The sequence below is a fragment of the Oncorhynchus nerka genome, linkage group LG24 (genome assembly GCF_034236695.1).
Source record: "Oncorhynchus nerka isolate Pitt River linkage group LG24, Oner_Uvic_2.0, whole genome shotgun sequence".
In the NCBI taxonomy this organism is placed as follows: Eukaryota; Metazoa; Chordata; class Actinopteri; order Salmoniformes; family Salmonidae; genus Oncorhynchus; species Oncorhynchus nerka.
In genome coordinates this window covers 35,824,571-35,847,721 of record NC_088419.1, presented here as the reverse complement: position 1 = coordinate 35,847,721, position 23,151 = coordinate 35,824,571, and the positions used below count along the sequence as shown (strand labels likewise).

The window sequence follows — 23,151 nt, the reverse complement described above, 5'->3', positions numbered from 1 at the left end:
ATTAATACAGATTCATCCGTAACAGATTGTAAATTCCTTTCCATAGTTTACTACTAAACTGATCAATGCACACCATATAGCCCAGGGGCCTTAGAAATGCCTCCTGTTGTGGAAATGTCCTCTATTTACCAAATCATGGGAGCAAACCACACACACAAGTCAGAGTTTATAAAAGTCCATCTTTAATTATATCAGCTCTATAGCATTTTGACTTTCAACAGTTCAGTATCTCTAATGAAAAAGTTGAGAGTCCCCACACAATGGCAAAATGGGATCCTTTATAGCAAAGATCACACATAGTCAGAAAGCATAGACATAATTCATCGTTCAGCTTTGTCTCCTTTCTCAAACCCCAGAACCATAAACCAATCCTCCAAATCAACAGGCATATATCAAATAGTCATTTAGATACAACCAACTCTAAATACAACCAAACCTGGACAAACTCACGGAGAGGAGAATGAGGCTATAGGTTAAAATAAAAGGGAGCATGAGAATGATTCCAGACACTGCCACCCTCCTTTCCCCACAAGAAAAAGGTAGGGAGTAAAAGATATGTTTACACATGATGACACTTTGACCTCTCCCCTCTCTGCGGCCCATGCAACTTAGTCTTGACATAGAACAGATAACTGCAACCTCGCCACAGTATTATACAAAAATACCATTCTGATGAGAAGTAACTTACACACATTTGATAAATATAAAACAACTTACAAATGTTACCAACAAATTCTGATCCTTCCACGACACTCCCTAAGTACTTTAAATATGTATTTTCTAAAATTCCACCTCAAACCTTGTTGTTGTAGTACTGTTGTTTTGCGTACATTATATTGCATATTTAATGTTGTATTATATTAAGCGTTTTGATAGTTTAGGATTTTACTATTTGATAATTGTATGATTGTAAATCGGTTTACCATTCAGTCTATGACCGAGAGAAACCAATGAAACCTACTACTACTACTACTACTACTACTACTACCTGTCCCAGACCTGCTGTTTTCAACTCTCTAGAGACAGCAGGAGCGGTAGAGATACTCCAAATGATCTGCTATGTAAAGCCAACTGACATTTACTCCTGAGATGCTGACCTGTTGCACCCTCGACAACCACTGTGATTATTATTATTTGACCCTGCTGGTCATCTATGAAAATTTGAACATGTTGGCCATGTTCTTTTATAATCTCCACCCGGCACAGCCAGAAGAGGACTGGCCACCCCTCATAGCCTGGTTCCTCTCTAGGTTTCTTCCTAGGTTTTGGCCTTTCAAGGGAGTTTTTCCTAGCCACTGTGCTTCTACACCTGCATTGCTTGCTGTTTGGGCTTTTAGGCTGGGTTTCTGTACAGCATTTTGTGACATCAGCTGATGTAAGAAGGGCTTTATAAATACATTTGATTGATTGATACTACTACAACTACTGATATAAATGTCAACCCAAATAATTATTTTACAGAGCAGACTTTGAACTATACATTTTTTGTCTTTGATGTTCAAATAAGGACAGAAGGGTACATTTTCTCTCAGGGACTTAACCGTTCTTCCAATATCTCACTCAGTATTCTGAACAGTGCTCTTTCTGGCACCTTCAAGGTCTCTCGACTACCTCCAAAAATTCCTAAGTGTCTCCGGGTCTGAATACTGTTCCATTTAAAATTCCAATTTGACCTTTAAGCGCCTTCTAAAACTGCATGGGAACCTTGCATTTAGATTACATTAAAAAGAAATAGCAAAACAGTTGAGGTCAGTGATTGTGGCACCCATTTTGAAAAGTTGATTTATTAAAGATAGATTAACAGAGACACATGCCATATTAATTCTTATTTGTGTTTATGACATTCCAATTTAGGCATTTAGATCCCACATGCAGGGAGAAATGACCATGACACTGAATTAATAGGCTAATACATGATACTGCAGTGTGTGACTCTCCGAGCTCGATTTATATTAGGGCACGTAACAGAAAACGTTTTTAAACCGTCCTGCAACAGAAAACGTTTTTAAACCGTCCTGCAACAGAAAACATTTTTAAACCGTCCTGCAACAGAAAACGTTTTTAAACCGTCCTGCAACAGAAAATGTGTTCCATGGTTCCTTGAGATGTGTTTAGGCTTTGGGCTTCGCCCATGTCACTTCTTAGCCACACCTATAACACAGATTGGTTTCCAGATGAATCTGTATTATTAATCTGGAAGCCATCACTACCTGTCCGTTCAGTTCAAATTTTGGGGCAAATTTTCACCAATGTTCTTGAACAGACTGAGGTACGCTTGCACCGTCTGGTGTGGCGGGGTGTGGCTTAAAGCAATGATTAACGTATTCAAATGGCATGCTGAAAGCTTTCTCCAAACCACAACCTGGGTCTTCCTTTCCTGTGGCGGTCCTCACGAGAGCCAGTTTCATCATAGCGCTTGATGGTTTCCAGATTGACTGACCTTCATGTCTTAAGGTAATGATGGACTGTTTCTCTTTGCTTATTTGAGCCATAATTTGGACTTATTTGGACTTGGCTATATTCTGTATACTCCCCTACCTTTTCACAACACAACTGATTGGCTCAAATGCATTAAGGAGGAAAGAAATTCCACAAATTAATTTAACAAGCCACACCTGTTAATTGAAATGCATTCCAGGTGACTACCTCATGAAGCTGGTTGAGAGAATGCCAAGAGTGTGCAAATATGTCAAGGCAAAGGGTGGCTACTTTTTTGTGTGTTTTTTGTTTTGTTGAATTTTGACCCCTTTTTCTCCCCAATTTCGTGGTATCCAATTGTTAGTAGCTACTATCTTGTCTCATCGCTACAACTCCCGTACGGGCTTGGGAGAGACGAAGGTTGAAAGTCATGTGTCCTCCGATACACAACCCAACCAAGCCGCACTGCTTCTTAACACAGCGCGCATCCAACCCGGAAGCCAGCCGCACCAATGTGTCGGAGGAAACACCTTGCACCTGGCAACCTTGGTTAGCGCGCACTGTGTCCGGCCCGCCACAGGAGTCGCTGGTGCGCGATGAGACAAGGATATCCCTACCGGCCAAGCCCTCCCTAACCCGGGCGAAGCTAGGCCAATTGTGCGTCGCCCCACGGACACCCTTTCTTAGAATAATATGCACAAGGATGCAGTTTTTGTGCATTACCTTGTCGTTGAGACAGAACTGCCCCCACACCCAACTCTGAAGCGTCCACCTCCACCACAAAGTGTATCGTGGGATCTGGGTGTTTGAGAAATGGGGCGGAGGTTAATAAACATCCCTTCAGTTGGCAGAAGGCTTAGTCAGCTGCTGGACTCCACACCAACCTATAGGGACCACCTTTGAGGAGAGAGGTGTGAGGAGCATCGATGGAGCTAAAGTTCCCAATGAAATAGAGGTAGAAGTTGGCAAACCCTCAAAAACGCTGTACCCCCTTTATGGTGGTTGGGATTGGCCATGTTCTTACCGCGTCTACCTTCTTGACATCCATCTTCACTCCTTGCGGGCTGATTTGGTAGCCTAGGAAGGCTACATTCTCCTGATGAAACTGCCACTTCTCTGCCCACGGACGGTAAGGAGGGAGACAGGTGGCGCGGGTTTTGGAAAATCCCTCCAGCAGGGCATGGTATACCTCCGGGATGTTGGGCTGAAGGGCAACCACAGGACACTCAACCGACGTGGAACCACAGGGGATGGGAATGCAGGTCCTCCGGCATTTGGGTGCCCAGTCCGTGATTTTTATCCTTGAACATGAGATGGTGGGGTTAGAGTGTTGAAGCCAAGGGAGGCTTGAAGAAGGGAAAGTTCTCCTGATGGATGGACTCCATGGTGAGGGTGAGTGGTTTGGTGATGTGTGTAAGGGTCCCGGAACCTAGTGGATTATCAAAGGCTTAAACCGGGAAAGGATAGGAGAGCAGGTATGAGGTGATGTTAAGAGAGGAGGAAAGTTCCCCGCGGCACCGGAATCCACTGACGCTGTAAAAACAGTATGAGGGACACACTTTTTGGTGATTGACACCAAAAGGGTTTGTCAGAAAGTGATGAAGGGATACTCACACTTGCCCCAGGAGGTGGAAGATCACTTGGCTGTCCCTCTGCTCTCGTGGATCGTGATTTGGGACGTTTCGGACACTGCTGGAGCTGGTTCCCTTCTTAACCACAATAGAGACCCAGCTGTCTCTGGTTGTGTTGCTGCGCCGCGGGGCGGCGTGTGACCCCTACCTCCATGGGTTCAGGCTCTGATCCAAAGTTTTCACTGAGGGAGGGAAAGAAGCAATGAGAGTACCAATGCTCCCAAAGTAGGTTATCCAGACAGATGGCCATCGCGAGGAGAGGTTGTCATCTCGACAGGTCAATTCCGTCTGGACCTCCTCGCACAGTCCTCTTCTGAATAGAGTACGAAGCGCCGGCTCATTTGGGATGCTGCTACTGTCTGGAAGGTGAGCGCGTACTCGGCAGCAGTCTGGTCCTCCTGCCATAGTTGGAGTAGGCCCTCACCCCCCTCTCTGCCCTCCGGTGGATGATCAAAGATACCTTTGAACAGAGTCATGAACCCCTCATACGAATCCAGACAAACGGGCACTGCTGACCTGGGTGGGTTGCTGAATGGGCTGGTGTGCTGGCTCGCTGTCCGACTGGTGGTAGAGTATCCTCCGCTAGTTGAAGGGAATGCCTCTCGGGTATGTTCGATACATTGAACACTGCGAAGAACCTCTTCCAAAGCCGTCCTCAGTTGCGCCAGCTGGTCGTGGTGTTGATGAAGTACGTATCCCTGCTTGTCAACCATCTGGGAGATGTTCTGATTTGCTGCTGCTTCCATTTGTTGTGGTAGTATTTTGTAACCTTAATGCTTGGAGATGAGAAAATTTTAATACAACAAAGAACATGGATCATCAGAACATAGGAGTAGCATCTTGACATGAAAGACAGAAGCAATGGGAAATGAACCTAAGGGAGTGCCAGATAAAGGGAGGTAATGAGTGAGGTAATGGAGTCTAGGTGGGCCTCATGATGAAGTGCAGGTGTGCGTAATGATTTATGCCAGGTGTGCGTAATGATGGTTGCCAGGACCGGTGGTTAGAAAACTGGCGATGTCGAACACTGGATGGGAGAAGCGGGAGTAGACCTGACAAATATAAAATATATTTTGATTTGTTTAACCTCTCTGGTACCAGTGGGACGGTAGCGTCCCACCTCGACAACAGCCAGTGAAATTGCAGGGAGCCAAATTCAAAACTACAGAAATCCCATAATTAAAATTATACACCATTTTAAAGAAACTTTATGTAAATCCAACCACAGTGTCCGATTTCTAAAAGGCTTTACGGCGAAAGCACACCATGCGATTATGTTAGGTCAGCACCTAGTCACAGAGAACCCTACAGCCATTTTCCAGCCAAGGAGAGGGCTCACAAAAGTCAGAAATAGCGATTAAATTAATCACTAACCTTTGATGATCTTCATCAGATGGCACTCACAGGACTTCATGTTACACAATAAATGTGTGTTTTGTTCGATAAAGTTCATCTTTATGTCCAAAAACCTCAGTTTTGTTGGTGCGTTTTGTTGGTGCGTTTAGTTCAATAATCCAAAGGCACAACATCCAGACGAAAAGTTTAAAAAAGTACAATAAAAGTTTGCAGAAACATGTCAAACAATGTTTAGAATCAATCCTCAGGTTGTTTTTGTCATAAATAATCAATAATATTTCACCCGGACAAAAGCTTTGTCAATAGAAAAGGAGAAACAACAAATGCGCGCTCCCGATCACACGCTGGACTCATGTTTGGAAATTTCCACTGTCCACTCATTGAAAGTGCTGTAGATCCCTCATTTTCCAGAGTAAAAGCCTGAAACAATGCCTAAAGACTGGCCACATGTAGAAGAAACCATAGAGATCGTGTATGGTGGATAGGCTTTCAATGGAATAACAGCCTTTCAAAATAACAGTACTTCCTGGTTGGATTTTCCTCAGGTTTTCGCCTGCCATATCAGTTCGGTTATACTCACAGACATAACAGTTTTGGAACCTTTAGAGTGTTTTCTATCCAAGTCTACCAATTATATGCATATCCTAGCTTCTGGGCCTGAGTAGCAGGCAGTTTAATTTGGGCACGCTTTTCATCCAAAATTCTGAATGCTGCCCCCTACCCTAGTGAAGTTAACACGTTTTTGGTTACTACATGATTCCATATGTGTTATTTCATAGTTTTGATGTCTTCACTATTATTCCACAATGTAGGAAATAGTCCAAATAAAGAAAAACCCTTGAATGAGTAGGCGTGTCCACCTACTCATTATACTTTTGACTGGTACTGCATATTTACAAATGATCTGATAAAATGTTGAATTTGGGCTTTATTACTATAGACCATAAAAATGCAATGGATAGCACATTCCTCAATGGAAAAACAGAGTCAACAAAAAAATCATTAGGAGGAAGGTTGTGAAGTGTCTGTTTTATATCTAGGATATTTTTAGGGACACATATTTAACCCCTTTTTTGTTGGAACTAAACTACCTCCATATTCCACAAATTGTTTTAACGGGTACTGGGTTAAAACCAGACAAGTCCCAAAACGGAGAATACCGAATATCATATTAGTTAGTCGGCCAAACCGTATGGACGCTACAGACATTTTTGTTAGAAGACCGATTTTTCGGATGTCTCCTGGTCTGACAAACATCGCTGCCACTTTCCACCACAGATACGAAAGGCTAACAGGCGGATGTGGTGGATTGAGACACAGCCCATGCAAAAAACAGATATCTCTAGTTTAAACTGACGGATTTTTGATGTGGATGTTTTTATTATGTTAAATAGATTGACTAACGGGTGTACCAATAAACTCTAAATAACCGACATCTGACGTGGTTTATTGGACTATGAGTGCACCTTTATTTTAGTAAACATTATGTGTAACGCCATGTCTTTTGATCGTTGATCCCCTGTGAACAAGAAGAGACATGTATTAGAGATTGAGTTGGGAGCATCGGCAATGTGTTTGGCACCGAAAGCTTTGGTTGTCAAATCAAATCAATGTATTTGTCACATACACATGGTTAGCAGATGTTAATGCGAGTGTAGCGAAATGCTTGTGCTTCTAGTTCCGACCATGCAGTAAGATCTAACGAGTAATATAACCAAACAATTTCACAACAACTACCTTATACACACAAGTGTAAAGGAATGAATACGAATATGTACATAAAAATATATAAATGAGTGATGGCCGAACGGCATAGGCAAGATGCAGTAGATGGTATAGAGTACAGTATATACATATGAGATGAGTAATGTAGGGTATGAAAACATTATATGAAGCGGCATTGTTTAAAGTGGCTAGTGATACATTACATCAAGATGGCAAGATGCAGTAGATGGTATAGAGTACAGTATATACATATGAGATGAGTAATGTAGGGTATGAAAACATTATATGAAGCGGCATTGTTTAAAGTGGCTAGTGATACATTACATCAAGATGCAGTAGATGGTATAGCGTACAGTATATACATATGAGATGAGTAATGTAGGGTATGAAAACATTATATGAAGCGGCATTGTTTAAAGTGGCTAGTGATACATTACATCAAGATGCAGTAGATGGTATAGCGTACAGTATATACATATGAGATGAGTAATGTAGGGTATGAAAACATTATATGAAGCGGCATTGTTTAAAGTGGCTAGTGATACATTACATCAAGATGGCAAGATGCAGTAGATGGTATAGCGTACAGTATATACATATGAGATGAGTAATGTACGGTATGTAAACATTATATAAAGTGATTTGATTACATCAATTTTTCCATTATTAAAGTGGCTAGAGATTTGTGTCAGTATGTTGGCAGGAGCCACTCAATGTTAGTGATGGCTGTTTAACAGTCTGATGGCCTTGAGATAGAAGCTGTTTTTCAGTCTCTCGGTCCCAGCTTTGATGCACCTGTACTGACCTCGCCTTCTGGATGATAGCGGGGTGAACAGGCAGTGGCTCGGGTGGTTGTTGTCCTTGATGATCTTTATGGCCTTCCTGTGACATCGGGTGGTGTAGGTGTCCTGGAGGGCAGGTAGTTTGCACCCGGTGATGCGTTGTGCAGACCTCACTACCCTCTGGAGAGCCTTCTGGTTATGGGCGGAGCAACTGTACCAGGCGGTGATACAGCCCGACAGGATGTTCTCGATTGTGCATCTGTAAAAGTTTGTGAGTGTTTTTGGTGACAAGCCGAATTTCTTCAGCCTCCTGAGATTGAAGAGGCGCTGCTGCGCCTTCTTCACCACGCTGTCTGTGTGGGTGGACCATTTCAGTTTGTCCATGATGTGTACGCTGAGGAACTTAAAACGCCACCCTCTCCACTACTGTTCCGTCGATGTAGATAGGGGGCTGCTCCCTCTGCTGTTTCCTGAAGTCCACGATCATCTACTTTCTTTTGTTGACATTGAATGTGAGGTTATTTTCCTGCCACCACACTCTGAGGGCCCTCACCTCATCCCTGTCGGCCGCCTCGTAGTTGTTGGTAATCAAGCCAACTTGGTGATTGAGTTGGAGGCGTACATGGCCACGCAGTCGTGGGTGAACAGGGAGTACAGGAGAGGGCTGAGAACGCACCCCTGTGGAGACCCAGTGTTGAGGATCAGCGGGGTGGAGTTGTTGTTACCTACCCGCACCTTGTGCGTCTCCCACTAATATAATTGTTTATGTACCATGCGCTTCACTATCCAGAGGTTTTGTTTCACAGGGTTGTTGTTTACCAATTACAACTTGAAGGCAAATCTAAAGAAATGCAAATGTTTACCTTGTTTGTTCTTCATGAGACCGGGGCACAAAGTAACACTTATAGGTTTTGCTTATTTAGAAAATATTATTTGATGTAGATTCATAATATTTGTACACAAACAACATACAACATATCTAACATGCTGACCACACTGCTCGCGTCGTGTGCGTGAGCGCTGCAAAATACATTTAAACATACATGTATTCAATTATTGCACCCACACTGCTTGCGTGCGAAAACGAGCATCTGTGTTGCCAAGTGCTTAAATAGAAGTCATATTTCAACGTGCTTGTCGTGATCATGTTTGGTGTGGGGGGACAAAATCTATTTGCGCGCGGCCGGTTTGAGTATGGTGTTAGCCAACATTACACACTGTAACAACATTTCTAGGACATACCAGTCGTTTACAATTCAACCAAAAGTGGTGGTAAAATGCCCCCATGTATTTCTCACATGGCTAATTGTAACAGGCTGCAGGGTTAATTATTACACGGTCTTCAATGGCAAAAATTAGAGGTAATTGAAATCTTCTCTGATTTGAATCTGATAGAAAAGTATTTTCCTTTGATCTTTAATGCATGTAATATTGCCCTAAAACAGAGTAGTCGAATATACTTTTACAATTCAAAAGTATGAATATGACTTGAATATGAATATACTTTTTCTAGGGTATTATCTTAGTTGTATTGGCAAACTTGATGTAAAGAAGTGACAGTTTATATCATTATGTGAATGTGTCTAAATACCATTGCATTTTAGGTAAGGGGTTCATTGTAACAAATGTTACAATGTACTTCCAATACAAATCTAATCTAAGGCTTGTGAGAAAATATATCAATAACTATACCAATCAAAAGACCACTTCTTACTGATAAAACAATTATTGCCTTTGTTTGTTAATTAATCATTGTTTATACAATGGGCGGATCTAATCCTGAATGTGGATTTGTTGTCTATTCCACAAGTTACCACTGGCTAAATCTATGACGTCAAAATGCCTATTTACTCTGTTCCATCTGACACGCAATCCACTGTCTCATCAGCCCACCAGGCAAGTTATAAACTTGATCTCCACTTTAAAAAGCATCTAGACATTATCTCACATTTCTTTGAGACTAACATTTAGTTTTCAACAACGAAGAGATTTGTATAAACCTTGCTGTCTGTCTCTCCAACATTTGCAACATTGTTTCAATATTCAAATTCGATCTCCAGCTGTCCCATAGTAATGAACGTGTCGGCGTCGGTAGTGTAGACAAGACAGACAGACAGGCATCGTATTTCAGCCAGTCGAAATCATGAATCAGCTGGCATCCTTTTTATGGATATACAAAGAAATGGAATTGGAAGAAAAGGTCAAAATGAAACAAAGTGCAGCTAGTTTGCAGTCTTTCCAGCTTCAGTTTGAAGTTGGCTAGCTCCTTCCTGACGAGAGAGTACATATATGCCAGGAGAAATCGCTACTTATTAGCTCATTGTTATGGATGTATCCAAATGTCACTAGAAAACAGCTTAAACTGTCATTCTGTCTGCACTGTTTGACGTGACTGTAAATTAGCCGTAGATGGCTAGCTAGCGAGCAAGGGATAAGACATTTGCCAGCCAGTATGGCAATGGAATATTTAGAACGGACGACTGATACAGAAAGATAAGAATGAAATGGGCATGGTCTAGTTATCTGAACAACCAAGTTTAGCTTTCTTAATGAACCCGAAAATCTAGAGTTATTTCTGGCTGTCTATTGATGTTAGCTGGCTAAGTCATTGAACCTGCTTTGTAGTATACTCCCGTGTTCTGTTTTTATTAGTAAGTATTGTACAGTCACTGGCTAGTATCTCCACTTGCAAATAAAAGCCTCACTCTGGGCAAGAAAATATGCTCCACTGCATTAAAATACCTCCACTGCTAGGGCGCCCTCTGTTGCAGTTGAAGAAATATATACATTTTGGTCTATTTTTTCATGTTTTGAAAATATATTTTGATGCATTTCACCCATAGACACTTGTTAGGAACATTTGTCACATCATTCATTTAAAAGTGTTGTGTTTCTGCGAAACCCAGAGGCTGAGAAATTGGCGATTGAGCTAATCTGACAACCCGACGCGACCTCGAGAAAGGAACTAATCTTGAGTGATGAACTCCAGCGGTTTCTGCAAGGTTAGACGGAATGTCTGGGCAGAATTCTAGTAGTGTGCTTTGCATTTTGAGTGAAAGTTTATGAAGACAAAAGCCAAGCAGGCGCATGGAATTATTTCATTGGGATGGACATAACTGAAAGGTATGCAGATATTTGATCTGAAAGGTGGGTGAAATGTTTGCTTCAGTATACATTTCATTAGTGTTAAAGTTATGTGTTGTGTCGCTCACGGGGATTCAAGCATTGTTTTGATTGGTTTAGGCTCCAGAGAAAGGCATTGAAAATGAGAAATGGCTTCTGACTAGGCCTACAGGAGGAAAAGGTGTGTTGGGTGAGGTGGTAAAGTCTTGATGTATTTTGAAAACTTTTCGGGGACAGTGTTGTTTATTTCCCTTGTGCGTGTGTTATTGCCCTGGTCAAAATATGTGCACTATAAAAAGAACAAGGCGTCATTTGGAATAACCCTCCCTTTCTCTCAATTTGTTGATGAGGTCTCTAGTGGCAAAAGTGCGAATGACATGTACCCACCAGAGGCAGAGCTCCAGTACCTGTATTTCCATATAGATGGGGCTCCTTCTCACACAGTGGGAAGTGGTATTGGGCTCAGGGCAGCTAGCGTGGCTGGCTAAGTGATTCGAGGGTTTGGGGCGTAGTAGAGCAGAGGATAGACCAGCCGCATGGAGATTGGAGAAACAGTCGAGTCAGCAAGGTTGGTCAACACCCACAACACCCGCACTACAGTAGCTCGCCTGAGTCCCCTTATCGCCTCTATGCACGCCGTCCTGAATTAATGTTCTCGAAATTGAATATTTCACAAAGTTATGGATGCAAAATAAATCACAGGTAGGTAGAGGTAGAAAGTGCTTCACAAACCTTATTACGTATGGAGGGAACACAGTTAATTTCCAGATGCACAGGCTCCTGGTTGATTTGTGAATGAGTCTCGCCCTGCAAGAGTTCTCGCTAAGGTGAGCTCCTGCTGATGCGGCTACAGGTAATTTATTCCTATTTCCAAGTTTGCCATTTACTTTCTCTCCCCTCTGACAAGATTTATTCAAACAATAATGGCAATCTGTGGTGTTGTGTGTTATTGGAACAACTGTGCCCTGAGCTGGAGACACACTGAGAGCAAGGCTTAGATGTAACGAACCCACATTTATACCTTCTAGGAAGCTGAATGAACTTCACAACAGTATTTCTGTTCATGTATCCTCTTTCATCTTAAAGCAATAGTGTCAAGTTGAAAGGGCACTGCTCATTTTCAAAGAATGGAAAAAAGAGAATTGTCATTCTTCCATTTGCTGTCGTCAGGTGCCGCCTTTCTTTCCTTTCCGTAGGTTAAAGGGCACAGTCACTGAGTTCCAGTCAGTTATTGTTGATAGGGTCAAAGGGCCCTGAGGATTCTCCATTGTGTCTTGGAGTGCTGTTACCTGTGGTTGACCTGTGCATGGATCATTCCGGTTACATAATAGTACATTGTTCACGTGGCTGAACTCTCTCTGTAATGCCAGGGTTGGCCCATGAGACAATGTTTCCATGGCAACATCAGAGTTCACATAGCGTTTGAAGTGTGATTTGACAGGGGCCATGGAAGAGTTCAGACAATAGGAGAAAATAGAGAATACAACATGAGAGGGGGGGGGGAATATTAAAGTGCTATTTGGAAAAAGTGCATTCAGTGGAATTGTTAATTTGTCTTATTTTTTTTTTACATCGGTTCTCTTTAGAAAAACTGAAAAGAGATTGAATCAATTTTCTTGTAGACAAAAGTACATTTTGGATCCTTTTTAACCTGGCTCTTTAAAGGTTATACATTCCTCTTCTGTATAATGCTGAGTACTACAACACGTCCTCGGTTATGTAGCCTCCAAGTCAGAGTCTGTGGGTTAAGAGAAAGACAAATCTCTCACATTCTTTGGATACTTTTATTAAAACATTACTTGCCTCCAACATAACGTTTTTGTAAAGAATGTACATAATAACACTATTAATCATATGAATAATACTTTAACACTCACTTCATCAGTTAAGTAGAAATAGTTTGCAGTTTTCAGGTTGGATGGTACATTTATATTTCAACGTTTGTCAACGAGGCCATGTCTGCACTTCTCTGCATTATTTGACTTCAGTAAGGGAAATCAACATGATCTTTCTCCCTTCTGTTTTTCTGACATGAACACATCTCTTCTCCCCTTTGTTGTTTCTTTCACACCCACTTTTGTTAAGCCACACGCTTACAGTACATCAAAATACAGTTTCACACGCATCCCCCCCATCCGCCCACACACCCACACACACACACACACACACACACACACACACACACACACACACACACACACACACACACACACACACACACACACACACACACACACACACACACACACACACACACACACACACACACACACACACACAGAGAGTTGGCTGCCTTGAGTGGAGTGTATAGTGCTGAGCTCTGGTGCTTTTATCAGACATTTGGTCATAAAACATCACACTGACAGAGGCAGCAGGCTCCTTTCTCAGCAGAACTAAAGCAGAGGCTGAATTTCACTCTTCTATTGGCACCCATCCCCCACCGCGGCTCAAACAAACCTTCTTATTGACCCCTTTCTCCTTCCCGTTCTCTCCATCCTCTCTTTCTCCACTTCTTCAGAGCGAGGGGTGTACCTCCGTTTCTAAGGACAACAAAGAATAAAAGCCACGCAATGGACGGTCGAAAAAGGGGCATTTGAAAAAAATCCCATATATATTCAGGGAGGAACACATTTTCCAATTTACTGTTACACAACATACGTACATCACTGAGCTGCAGAATATGGAGATTGTCCGATATTATTAATAAAGTTTTAAAACGGTTAATTTAAAAACACAATTCGATACACAATTCAATAAAAACCATGTCAGTTCCTTCTTGTCAGAATCAAGGTGAATCTTTCTCCTTCTTCAACAGACAGTCTAGGCTATAAATATCCCTCTAGTTGTTATATCCACAGTTGTTCACAGTTGTATGACAGGAAGAACAATACAATCCTGTCTTGAAACCCATTTCTCTCTTAACACCAACATCTCCACGGCTGGATAGATAGAACAAGTCCAGCCAGAACTTAGGGTTTTGGTTAGTCACTGATCACAACGGTGGAGTGACTCATGTGTCTGGCGGTCATGTGTCTATGTCGCGAGCTGGCGAGGGTTCGTGGGGCAGGTTGGTGGAGTTGGGCAGGGTCTGTGAGTGCGACGTGTGGGGCGCATGTCCATGGCACACAGAGTTCTGCTGCAGCTCCAATGCCATGGTGTTCTGCGGGTGGGGGAACTCCTTCACTTGACGCCGGTACTCCAGGAACGTGGACGCCTTCGTAGCGATCGCCACCACGTTCTTGCCCACGAAGATGGTCGAGACTCTACTGTCCTGGAACAGGACCATGTTGACCCCACGGATCAGGATGGTGACCACGTTGATGGTGACTAGGCTGAGGATGGGATAGAGCATCATCTTCTGGGGCGACACGTGCTCCCCTTGCATGGAGATCTCACTGAGCGAGACGCAGGGCAGGATGAGGAGGAGGATGTAGCAGTAGAAAAACATCAGTCCCTCGGCCCAGATTGGCAGGCCGGTCCGCTGAGGTTCCCACAGGTTGGCCTGGATGTCCAGAAGATCCAGAAGATCTAGAGCCACCCAGAAGAGCCTCCCCCGCATGTCCTCCTTCTTCCTGAAGGTTCTCACGTACTCCATGTTGTCCAGAGCCACTAGAACCAAGTAAAGCCCTGGGACGCACACGGATAGTAACAGAGTCAAGGCTTTCCGGGCCACAGTCTCTAGAGACTTCCTATCCGCCTTGCAGTTCTGGAAGACGAAGTAGAGCTTGATCTCCAGCACAAATATGTAGAGGAACCAGAGGATCATGGCGTAGCCGCGGCGGGCCGTGCGTACCTCGGCGCCCACCCACACGGCCACGTAGCGCAGCACGATGAGGAAGCAGATGTCCCCGACCAGCACGATGATGCACACGCCGATCTTCCTGGGCCCCTGGTTCTGCTCCACCAGGTAGGCGTCCATGAAGGCCATGCTGGTCATGATGACGATGGTGGTCAGGCACACGTGGCGTTTGTCCGGAGGTGGCAACACCATGGCGAGGACTGGACCCGACCGCCTGCTGGCCCTCACCTCCAGTTCACGGTGTCCGAGTTTAGAAAAATAATGGGTTCCTATGGGAACACCAGTGAGTCATACAGTTAATCTATTGAGAGTCAGTCCAGTGAGTAAAAACAGTGAAGTAGTGGGGGAGGGGCGGGGAGGGTGTGTCAGTCTTTGCAGGGCTGCTGGTAGGTCATTTCTCAGGCCATGCGAACACAGGAACATCATCTCATCACTCAGCGCAGTTCCATTGATCCCCCCCTGCTAGTAAAGCAGGCGCCACAGTGAGGTGCTATATGGCTGACGGTCCATGACTGATACTGGGATGCTAATCCACACACTGAGGGGGAGTGGAAGATACACAGAGGGGTGTGTGAGGGGCATGTATAGGACACAGAGTGCAATGTGAGGTTCTATGGGGTAGAAAAAAGCAGTGTGTTTGTGCAGCTCAGTCCCTCAGTGCGTGTGGAGGCTGAGAGAGATTCTGTTATTCAGTGTGTGGCAGAATCACCCTGTGGGGCAGCACTGGCGAAGGTGGTGCAGTGTGTGTGGCTCTGTCCAGTGGTGCAGTGTATGTGTTTGTGAATGTGAAAGCGAAAGAGGATTCTGCAGTGGCCAGATCCCCAGTAGCCATAAATCACAGGGACAAGGGAGGGGGGGGTCAGCGGCCCGTTGGGCCCCGCGTCCAACGCCAGATTTCCCGGAGGGAGGCTCTCACACTGGGCCAGAGACACAACATCCTCTCGCCTAACGCCACGTGCCGGCTTCGCCACTGCCTGGGGGAGAGAGAGTGAAAGGTAGAGAGGGGGATGGGGAAAGGGAGAAAGAAAGATAACTGTCAGTGTAACTGGGCTATATAATGCAGCGCTCATTGCCAAAGACAGCAGGCTGTCCACAAGCTAGAAGCCAGGAAGTGTGTTAGCATGGTTAAGATGGGGTCTTGTTTGTTACAGTGTAGGGAGGGAGGAAGATGCTGCATCACTCAGGATCATTTTAGACCGTATGTCATCGCTATCTCCCTGTGTAATAGGGAGTGCCTGAAGACCATGTTAAAATAACTTAGAATGGCAGGTAGGGGAGACTGGGGGAAATTGTAACAGGGGGCAAGTGTAACACAAGCTAGAGTGATACAACTCACACGGTACATACCCAGAACTTTCATCACTCTATGTTGGCCAAACATTGACATGAATGACAGGTGTCAATTTTGTTGTCTCTTGCTAGGCATATGAGGTTTTGTCATGGCTGTTGGGTTGGGGGCAATTGTACAGTGCATTCGGAATGTATTCAGACCCCTTGACTTTTTCCATATTTTGTTACGTTACAGCCTTGTTCTAAAATTAATAAAAGGAAGACATTATTTATGGAAGTATTCAGACCCTTTGCCATGAGACTCGAAAATAAGCTCAGATGCATCCTGTTTCCATTGCTCATCCTTGAGATGTTTCTACAACTTGATTGGAGGACACCTGTGGTAAATTCAATTGATTGGACATGATTTGGAAAGGCACACACCTGTCTATATAAGGTCCAACAGTTGACAGTGCATGTCAGAGCAAAAACCAAGCCATGAGGTCAAAGGAATTGTCCGTACAGCACCGAGACAGGACTGTGTTGAGGCACAGATCTGGAGAAGGGTACGAAAAAATATCTGCAGTATTGAAGGTCCCCAAGAACAAAGTGGCCTCCATCATTCTTAAATTAAAAATTTTGGAACTACCAAGACTCTTAGAGCAGGCCGCCCATCCAAACAATTCGGGGGAGAAGGGCCTTGGTCAGGGAGATGACCAAGAACCCGATGGTCATTCCGACAGAACTCTAGAGTTCCCCTGTGGAGATGGGAGAACATTCCAGTGAAAGGCACGTGACAGCCCGCTTGGAGTTTGGCAAAAGGCACCTAAAGACTCTCAGACCATGAGAAACAAGATTCTCTGGTCTGATGAAACCAAGATTGAACTCTTTGGCCTGAATGCCAAGTGTCACGTCTGGAGGAAACCTGGCACCATCCCTACGGTGAAGCATGGTGGTGGCAGCATCATGCTGTGGGGATGTCAGGATATATGCAAAGATGAACGGAGCAAAGTACAGAGAGATCCTTGATGAAAACCTACTACAGAGCACTCAGGATCTCAGACTAGGGTGAACGTATACCTTCCAATAGGACAACGACCCTAAGCACACAGCCAAGTCAACGCAGGAGTGGCTTCGGGACAAGTCTCTGAATGTCCCTGAGTGGCCCATCCAGAGCCCGATCGAACCTCTCTGGAGAGACCTGAAAATAGCTGTGCCGCAACGCTCCCCATCTAATCTGACAGAGCTTGAGAGGATCTGCAGAGAAGAATGGGAGAAACTCCCCAAATACAGGTGTGCCAGGCTTGTAGTGTCATACCCAAGAAGACTCAATGCTGTAATCGCTGCCAAAGGTGCTTCAACAAAGTACTGAGTAAATAAAGGGTCTGAATACTTAGGTAAATGTAATATTTCAGTTGGCTTTTTATTAAAACATTTGCAATACATTTTTGCTTTGTCATTATGGGATACTGTGTGTAGATTGAGGGGGAAACATTTTTTTTAAATAACATTTTAAATAAGGCTAGCATATGTGGAAAAAGTCAAGGGGTCTGAATACGTTCTGAAGGCACTGTACATGAACTATCCAAATAATAACTTTAAATAGCCTTGGGGTCCTGTAGAGTGACAAAGAAGTTGTAAACACATATAATCTGGGCACCATCAGAGAATTCAGATGTTTTCAGAGGAACGAATGACCATGCAAAATAATGGGTGTTTACTATAATTATTGGTTCCGTACAAAGACATACTCATATTTCTTACAAAATCATTACGTGTCTATGATAATAGACAATTCATATTTTTTTGTTGCTACATTTGAACCCAGCTACTGCAGCTACCCCTGGCACCAGGGCAAATGTAGCAGATTTTTGGACTTTTCTGATTCAAATCAATACTGTGAGCTGACCGTCTTATGTATAGACATAGAAATGGTATGAATGATTAGGAGACAGATGTAAAAAGTTAATAGACTTGTTCAAGTGGTCTCTGAGCAAAAGAGTAAAATACAAAAACTGTCAAAATTGCCCTCAGTCTCCCCTATCATATTGTGACAAAAGATGATAGCTCGTACTACAATAACTTCATAACTGTTTGGACCTTTGCCCCATTTACTCCTAGATCATTCACAGGATCTGCATTAATCCCAAGTGATTAGAAGTGGGTACACAATATCATTGAATAGACTTCTCAATACACACTTTCACAAGTTAAATAGACAGGATATGTCTATCTAAGTCCAATAGGTCTCAATGCCAGTCAATAACGTTAGAGCATTCAGCCATCCTGCAGAGTGTTACTTAATATATCGATAATGTATCAAGCTTTCCCTCTGATTCTATTGAATGATGTTTGAAGGTGCGTGTGGTTTGACCTGCTTAGTATTCATATTGACATGCACGTTGAGCGCTATGACAGGTGAGGTCACAGGTGCACTCGTCAACCGTCTGCTCCGAAATTTACTGCACTTTGTAAAAAAAGAAAAATAATGCTGGGCGCTAAACATTACCAGAATACGCCACTCGATCTTAGTCGCTTTATCCATAAATAACACACCAGTTTATAAATGCTAGAAGGGAGAAGAAACAGAACGGGTTAATCGAGCAGAAGTGTCTTCTTCAATTATAATTGGAGCGTCAGTCGTCACACTGTTACGTCCGACAGCCGTGACAGGTATACAAAATCGAGCACACAGCCATGCAATCTCCATAGACAAGCATTGGCAGTAGAATGGCCTTACTGAAGAGCTCAGTGACTTTCAACGTGGCACTGTCATAAGATGCCACCTTTCCAACAAGTCAGTTTGTCAAATTTCTGCCCTGCTACAGCTGTCCCGGTCAACTGTAAGTGCTGTTATTGTGAAGTGGAAATGTCTAGGAGCAACAACGGCTCATCCGCGAAGTGGTAGGCCACACAATCTGAATGGAACCGCCGAATGCTGAAACACTTAAACACGTAAAAATAATCTGTCCTCGGTTGCAACACTCACTACAGAGTTCCAAACTGCCCCTGGAAGCAACATCAGCACAATAACTGTTCGTTGGGAGCTTCATGAAATGGGTTTACATGGCTGAGCAGCTGCACACAAGCTTAAGATCATCATGCACAACGCCAAGCGTCGGTTGGAGGGGTGTAAAGCACGCTGCCATTGGACTCTGGAGCAGTGGAAACACGTTCTCTGGAGTGATGAATCACGCTTCACCATCTTGAAGTCCGACGGATGAATCTGGGTTTGGCGGATGCCAGGAGAACTCTACCTACCCGAACGCATAGTGTCAACTGCAAAGTTTGGTGGAGGAGGAATAATGGTCTGGGGCTGTTTTTCATGGTTTGGGCTCGGCCCCTTAGTTCCAGTGAAGGGGAATCTTAACGCTACAGAATACAATAACATTTTAGATGATTCTGCCCTTTCCTGTTTCAGCATGACAATCCCCCAGTGCACAAGGCGAGGTTCATAGAGAAATGGTTTGTTGAGTTCAGTGTGGAAGAACTTGACTGGCTTACACAGAGCCCTGACCTCAACCCCATTGAACACCCTTGGGATGAATTGGAACGCTGACTGCGAGCCAGGCCTAATCGCCCAGCATCAGCCCCGGAACCTCAGTAATGTTCTTGTGCCTGAATGGAATTAAGTCCCTGCAGCAATGTTCTAATATCTAGTGGAAAGCCTTCCCAGAAGAGTGGAGGCTGTTATAGCAGCAAAGGGGGGACCAACTCCATATTAATGATATGAGATGCTCGACGAGCAGGTGTCCATATACTTTTAGTCATGTATTGTATGTAGCATTTAAATTTCATGTACAATGCAGCATTCAAAAATATATACCTGAACTACTCTTTAACAAAGTTGTTCAACATTGAAATGATGTGGTCAAGAAAATGAATATAAGTGCATATACTGTACATATCCTACATTACGGCTTCCTATATCGCAACAAAGCATCCTTCACTCATGTTGCCAAACACCCTCGTAAAACTTACCATCCTACCGATCCTCAACTTCGGTGATGTCATCTATAAAATAGCCTCCAACACTCTACTCAACAAACTGGATGCAGTATATCACAGTGCCATCTGTTTTGTCACCAAAGCCCCATACACTACCCACCATTGCGACCTGTACGCTCTCGTTGGTTGGCCCTCGCTTCATACTCGTCACCAAACCCACTGGCTACAGGTTATCTACAAGTCTCTGCTAGGTAATGCCCCGCCTTATCTCAGCTCACTGGTCACCATAGCAGCACCCACTCGTAGCATGCGCTCCAGCAGGTATATCTCACTGGTCACCCCCAAAGCCAATTCCTCCTCTGGTCATCTTTCCTTCCAGTTCTCTGCTGCCCATTACTGGAACGAATTGGAAAAATCTCTGAAGCTGGAGACTCACATCTCCCTCACTAGCTTTAAGCACCATCTGTCAGAACAGTTTACAGATTACTGTACCTGTACTTAGCCTATCTGTAAACAGCCCATCTATCGACCTACCTCATCCCCATACTGGTATTTATTTATTTATCTTGCTCCTTTGCACCCCAGTATCTCTACCTGCACATTCATCTTCTGCCTATCTACCATTCCAGTGTTTAATTGGTATATTGTAATTACTTCGCCACCATGGCCTATTTATTTCCTTAACTTACCTCATTTGCACTCACTGTATATAGACTTTTTGTTTTCTTTTGTTCAACTGTATTATTGACTATGTTTTGTTTTTCCCATGTGTAACTCTGTGTTGTTGTATGTGTCGAATTGCTACGCTTTATCTTGGACAGGTCGCAGTTGCACATGAGAACTTGTTCTCAACTAGCCTACCTGGTTAAATAAAGGTGAAAATAAATAAATCAATAAAATACTCTTCCAATAACATACCCTCTTTGTTTGACACTGCAAGACAGAATATCTCAGCACTATATGTTGAGACTCAGAGCTGCGTTGGACACAAACGTAGATTGCCACTTGCGAGAGGAAGCTTCAAGCCAAGACCAGCTGGTGATACAGACAGTACTGTAGTTTCACGTCTGTTCAGGAGAAACACAAGGCCACGCTGCTATGCGCTTTTGAAAATCAGAATGTGTTAATGCTGGGAGGGATGTTCAACAGGCAGTATTAACCGAACATTGATCTACAAATCATTAGGGACACATTCAGCCAGACAAATGTGTGCATCCTGAAGCTGACTGTGTAACATGCATTGGCATGAAAGGATAAAGTGAACATTTTAAATGAGACATTGCCCCTAAAAGAAATGGAATAATAATTTTGTTACTGTATGTACCTGGCCAAGAATATGTTAACACACTGTATTGTGATGATAATTGCCTGTTGAATAGTAGGCCTTCAAGGCTGAAGCGATAGATGTGGTTGGAGGTGTGTCCAACTCACAGGTGCCATCTTGAATTGGGCTGCAAGCCCAATGTTTGGGTGGTCAGTAGTTTCCACAGCCACAATGTCAAAATTGGCTATATAGTAAAAATGTATGAAAACAAAAATGTCCTTTTTGGTCTTAATTTAAGGGTAGGGTAAGGCATATGGTTAGCAGTGGTAAGGGCTAGGTTTAAATCCATATTTTAAGAAGATAAATTGTATTTATAGGCTGTGGTTACTAGTAACAACCAATTGTTTGAGGAGAGCCTTGTCACGATGCCTCGATTGTCTTGGCAACGCCAAGCACATTCACATCGAAAACCCCCCAACTAAATGTCCCTTCTCTGTCACGAATGTTGAATACAGGTATTTGAACTTACTCTGTCGATTGTCCCTGGCGTTGATTCTTCAGCTGGTCGAAAATGTAGACACAATATCCTCAGTATTATTAAACTGACTTTGTGTGTGTGTGGCAATCAAAATGTTTGCTCATGACCAAAGTACATGCACGCGATGCATGCATACTAACAGGCGCTTACATGGTTTTGTACCTGAGCCAACTGGCACTCTAAATGTTGAGCAGCTGAAGGACCAACCGGTAGAGGTAGTTCAAATGTAATGTTATAAAACATTCTGTCTTGTAAGGAAAATGTCCTCTATTTTGCAGTGCTTTGTTTCAGACTGTATATGTATCAAAGTCAGATTTTTGGGGGCAAAGGTGAGCCTAGCATTGTTTGCTAAAAATCGTGATTTTAGGCCACTTTTCTCTCATATTCCAGACTGCTTTAGTGGAAAATAGACAGAGCTATCCATTTCCATTAGACCTATTGGATTTCTGTTGGATAATTGACTTTATATCTTCGTTTTTTTAATGGTTTTTAATTGGACCGAAGACCCAAAGCCTCAACCAGAGGTTCACGTAGGGCTCAGGTTTTGATATACATCTTCGGACAGTTGGCTCTGACAGGACTATTCATTTGTTGAACCCCTATGATTTTCCAATCGATAGACTGATATTGCAAAGACCAAGTTCCCTAATCTTTCATTTCTGACAAGTTTGTGGTTTATGAAAGTAACTTTGCCTTGTGTCGAGCCCTATTTCTTGTTAGTTCTTTTTGTTTGGAAGAAATCGATAGATACACATGGTAACAGAATGAAAGGAATGTGGTAGGTTTTGGACAACACAGTGGATAGAAGAAGCCTTGTAAGGGCACTGTGCACCTCGTTTGTAATCCTATCGAGTGTTTGAATGTTTAATACCTATTATGTAGAACAGGGCCAAAGTGAGAGATTAAATTCATAAAATGTTGTTTAATTGACTGATTAGCTGAAGCCTGTGTGTCATTCTCATGCTATAAGGGACAGTGCGCCCATATATATATATATATATCACATAATAGTTTAACTGACGTTAATTATAAACTTTGTCAGAGATTTGTTTTCCTAATGAACGGATTAGCGTCTATATGCTCGTGATAACATGAGCCCGTCTGGACGATTTGGACCTCTTCAGGAATTAAATGGGGAGAACCGTGAGATGTCATCAATGTTTCAGTGCTACGTAGTGAAGCGAGAACCGAAAATGGTGATACATTTTGGCAGTAATGGATGATTGTTAATCTACTCTGTCACATTGTCTGCTAAACCGCCTTAGTCTGCAGAAACGTTGAGTGAGGCGTGTGTGGCA

At 43.3% G+C, this 23,151-nt stretch overlaps 1 protein-coding gene across 1 annotated transcript; it reads right to left on the bottom strand.

Moving 5' to 3' along the window:
* Positions 1-13,183: 13,183 nt before the first annotated feature.
* On the bottom strand, positions 13,184-21,926 carry LOC115107330 (transmembrane protein 121). The gene is made up of 2 exons (XM_029630730.2): positions 21,845-21,926; positions 13,184-15,808 (listed from the first exon to the last, which is right to left on the bottom strand). Exon 2 carries the CDS (start codon positions 15,024-15,026, stop codon positions 14,061-14,063), a length of 966 nt encoding a protein of 321 aa, XP_029486590.1. The 5' UTR covers positions 15,027-15,808; positions 21,845-21,926; the 3' UTR covers positions 13,184-14,060.
* Between the last annotated feature and the right edge of the window lie 1,225 nt (positions 21,927-23,151).

Coding starts and splice junctions, on each gene's coding strand:
- LOC115107330 (XM_029630730.2), bottom strand. CDS start 15,026: ATGGTGTTGCCACCTCCGGACAAACGCCACGTGTGCCTGACCACCATC.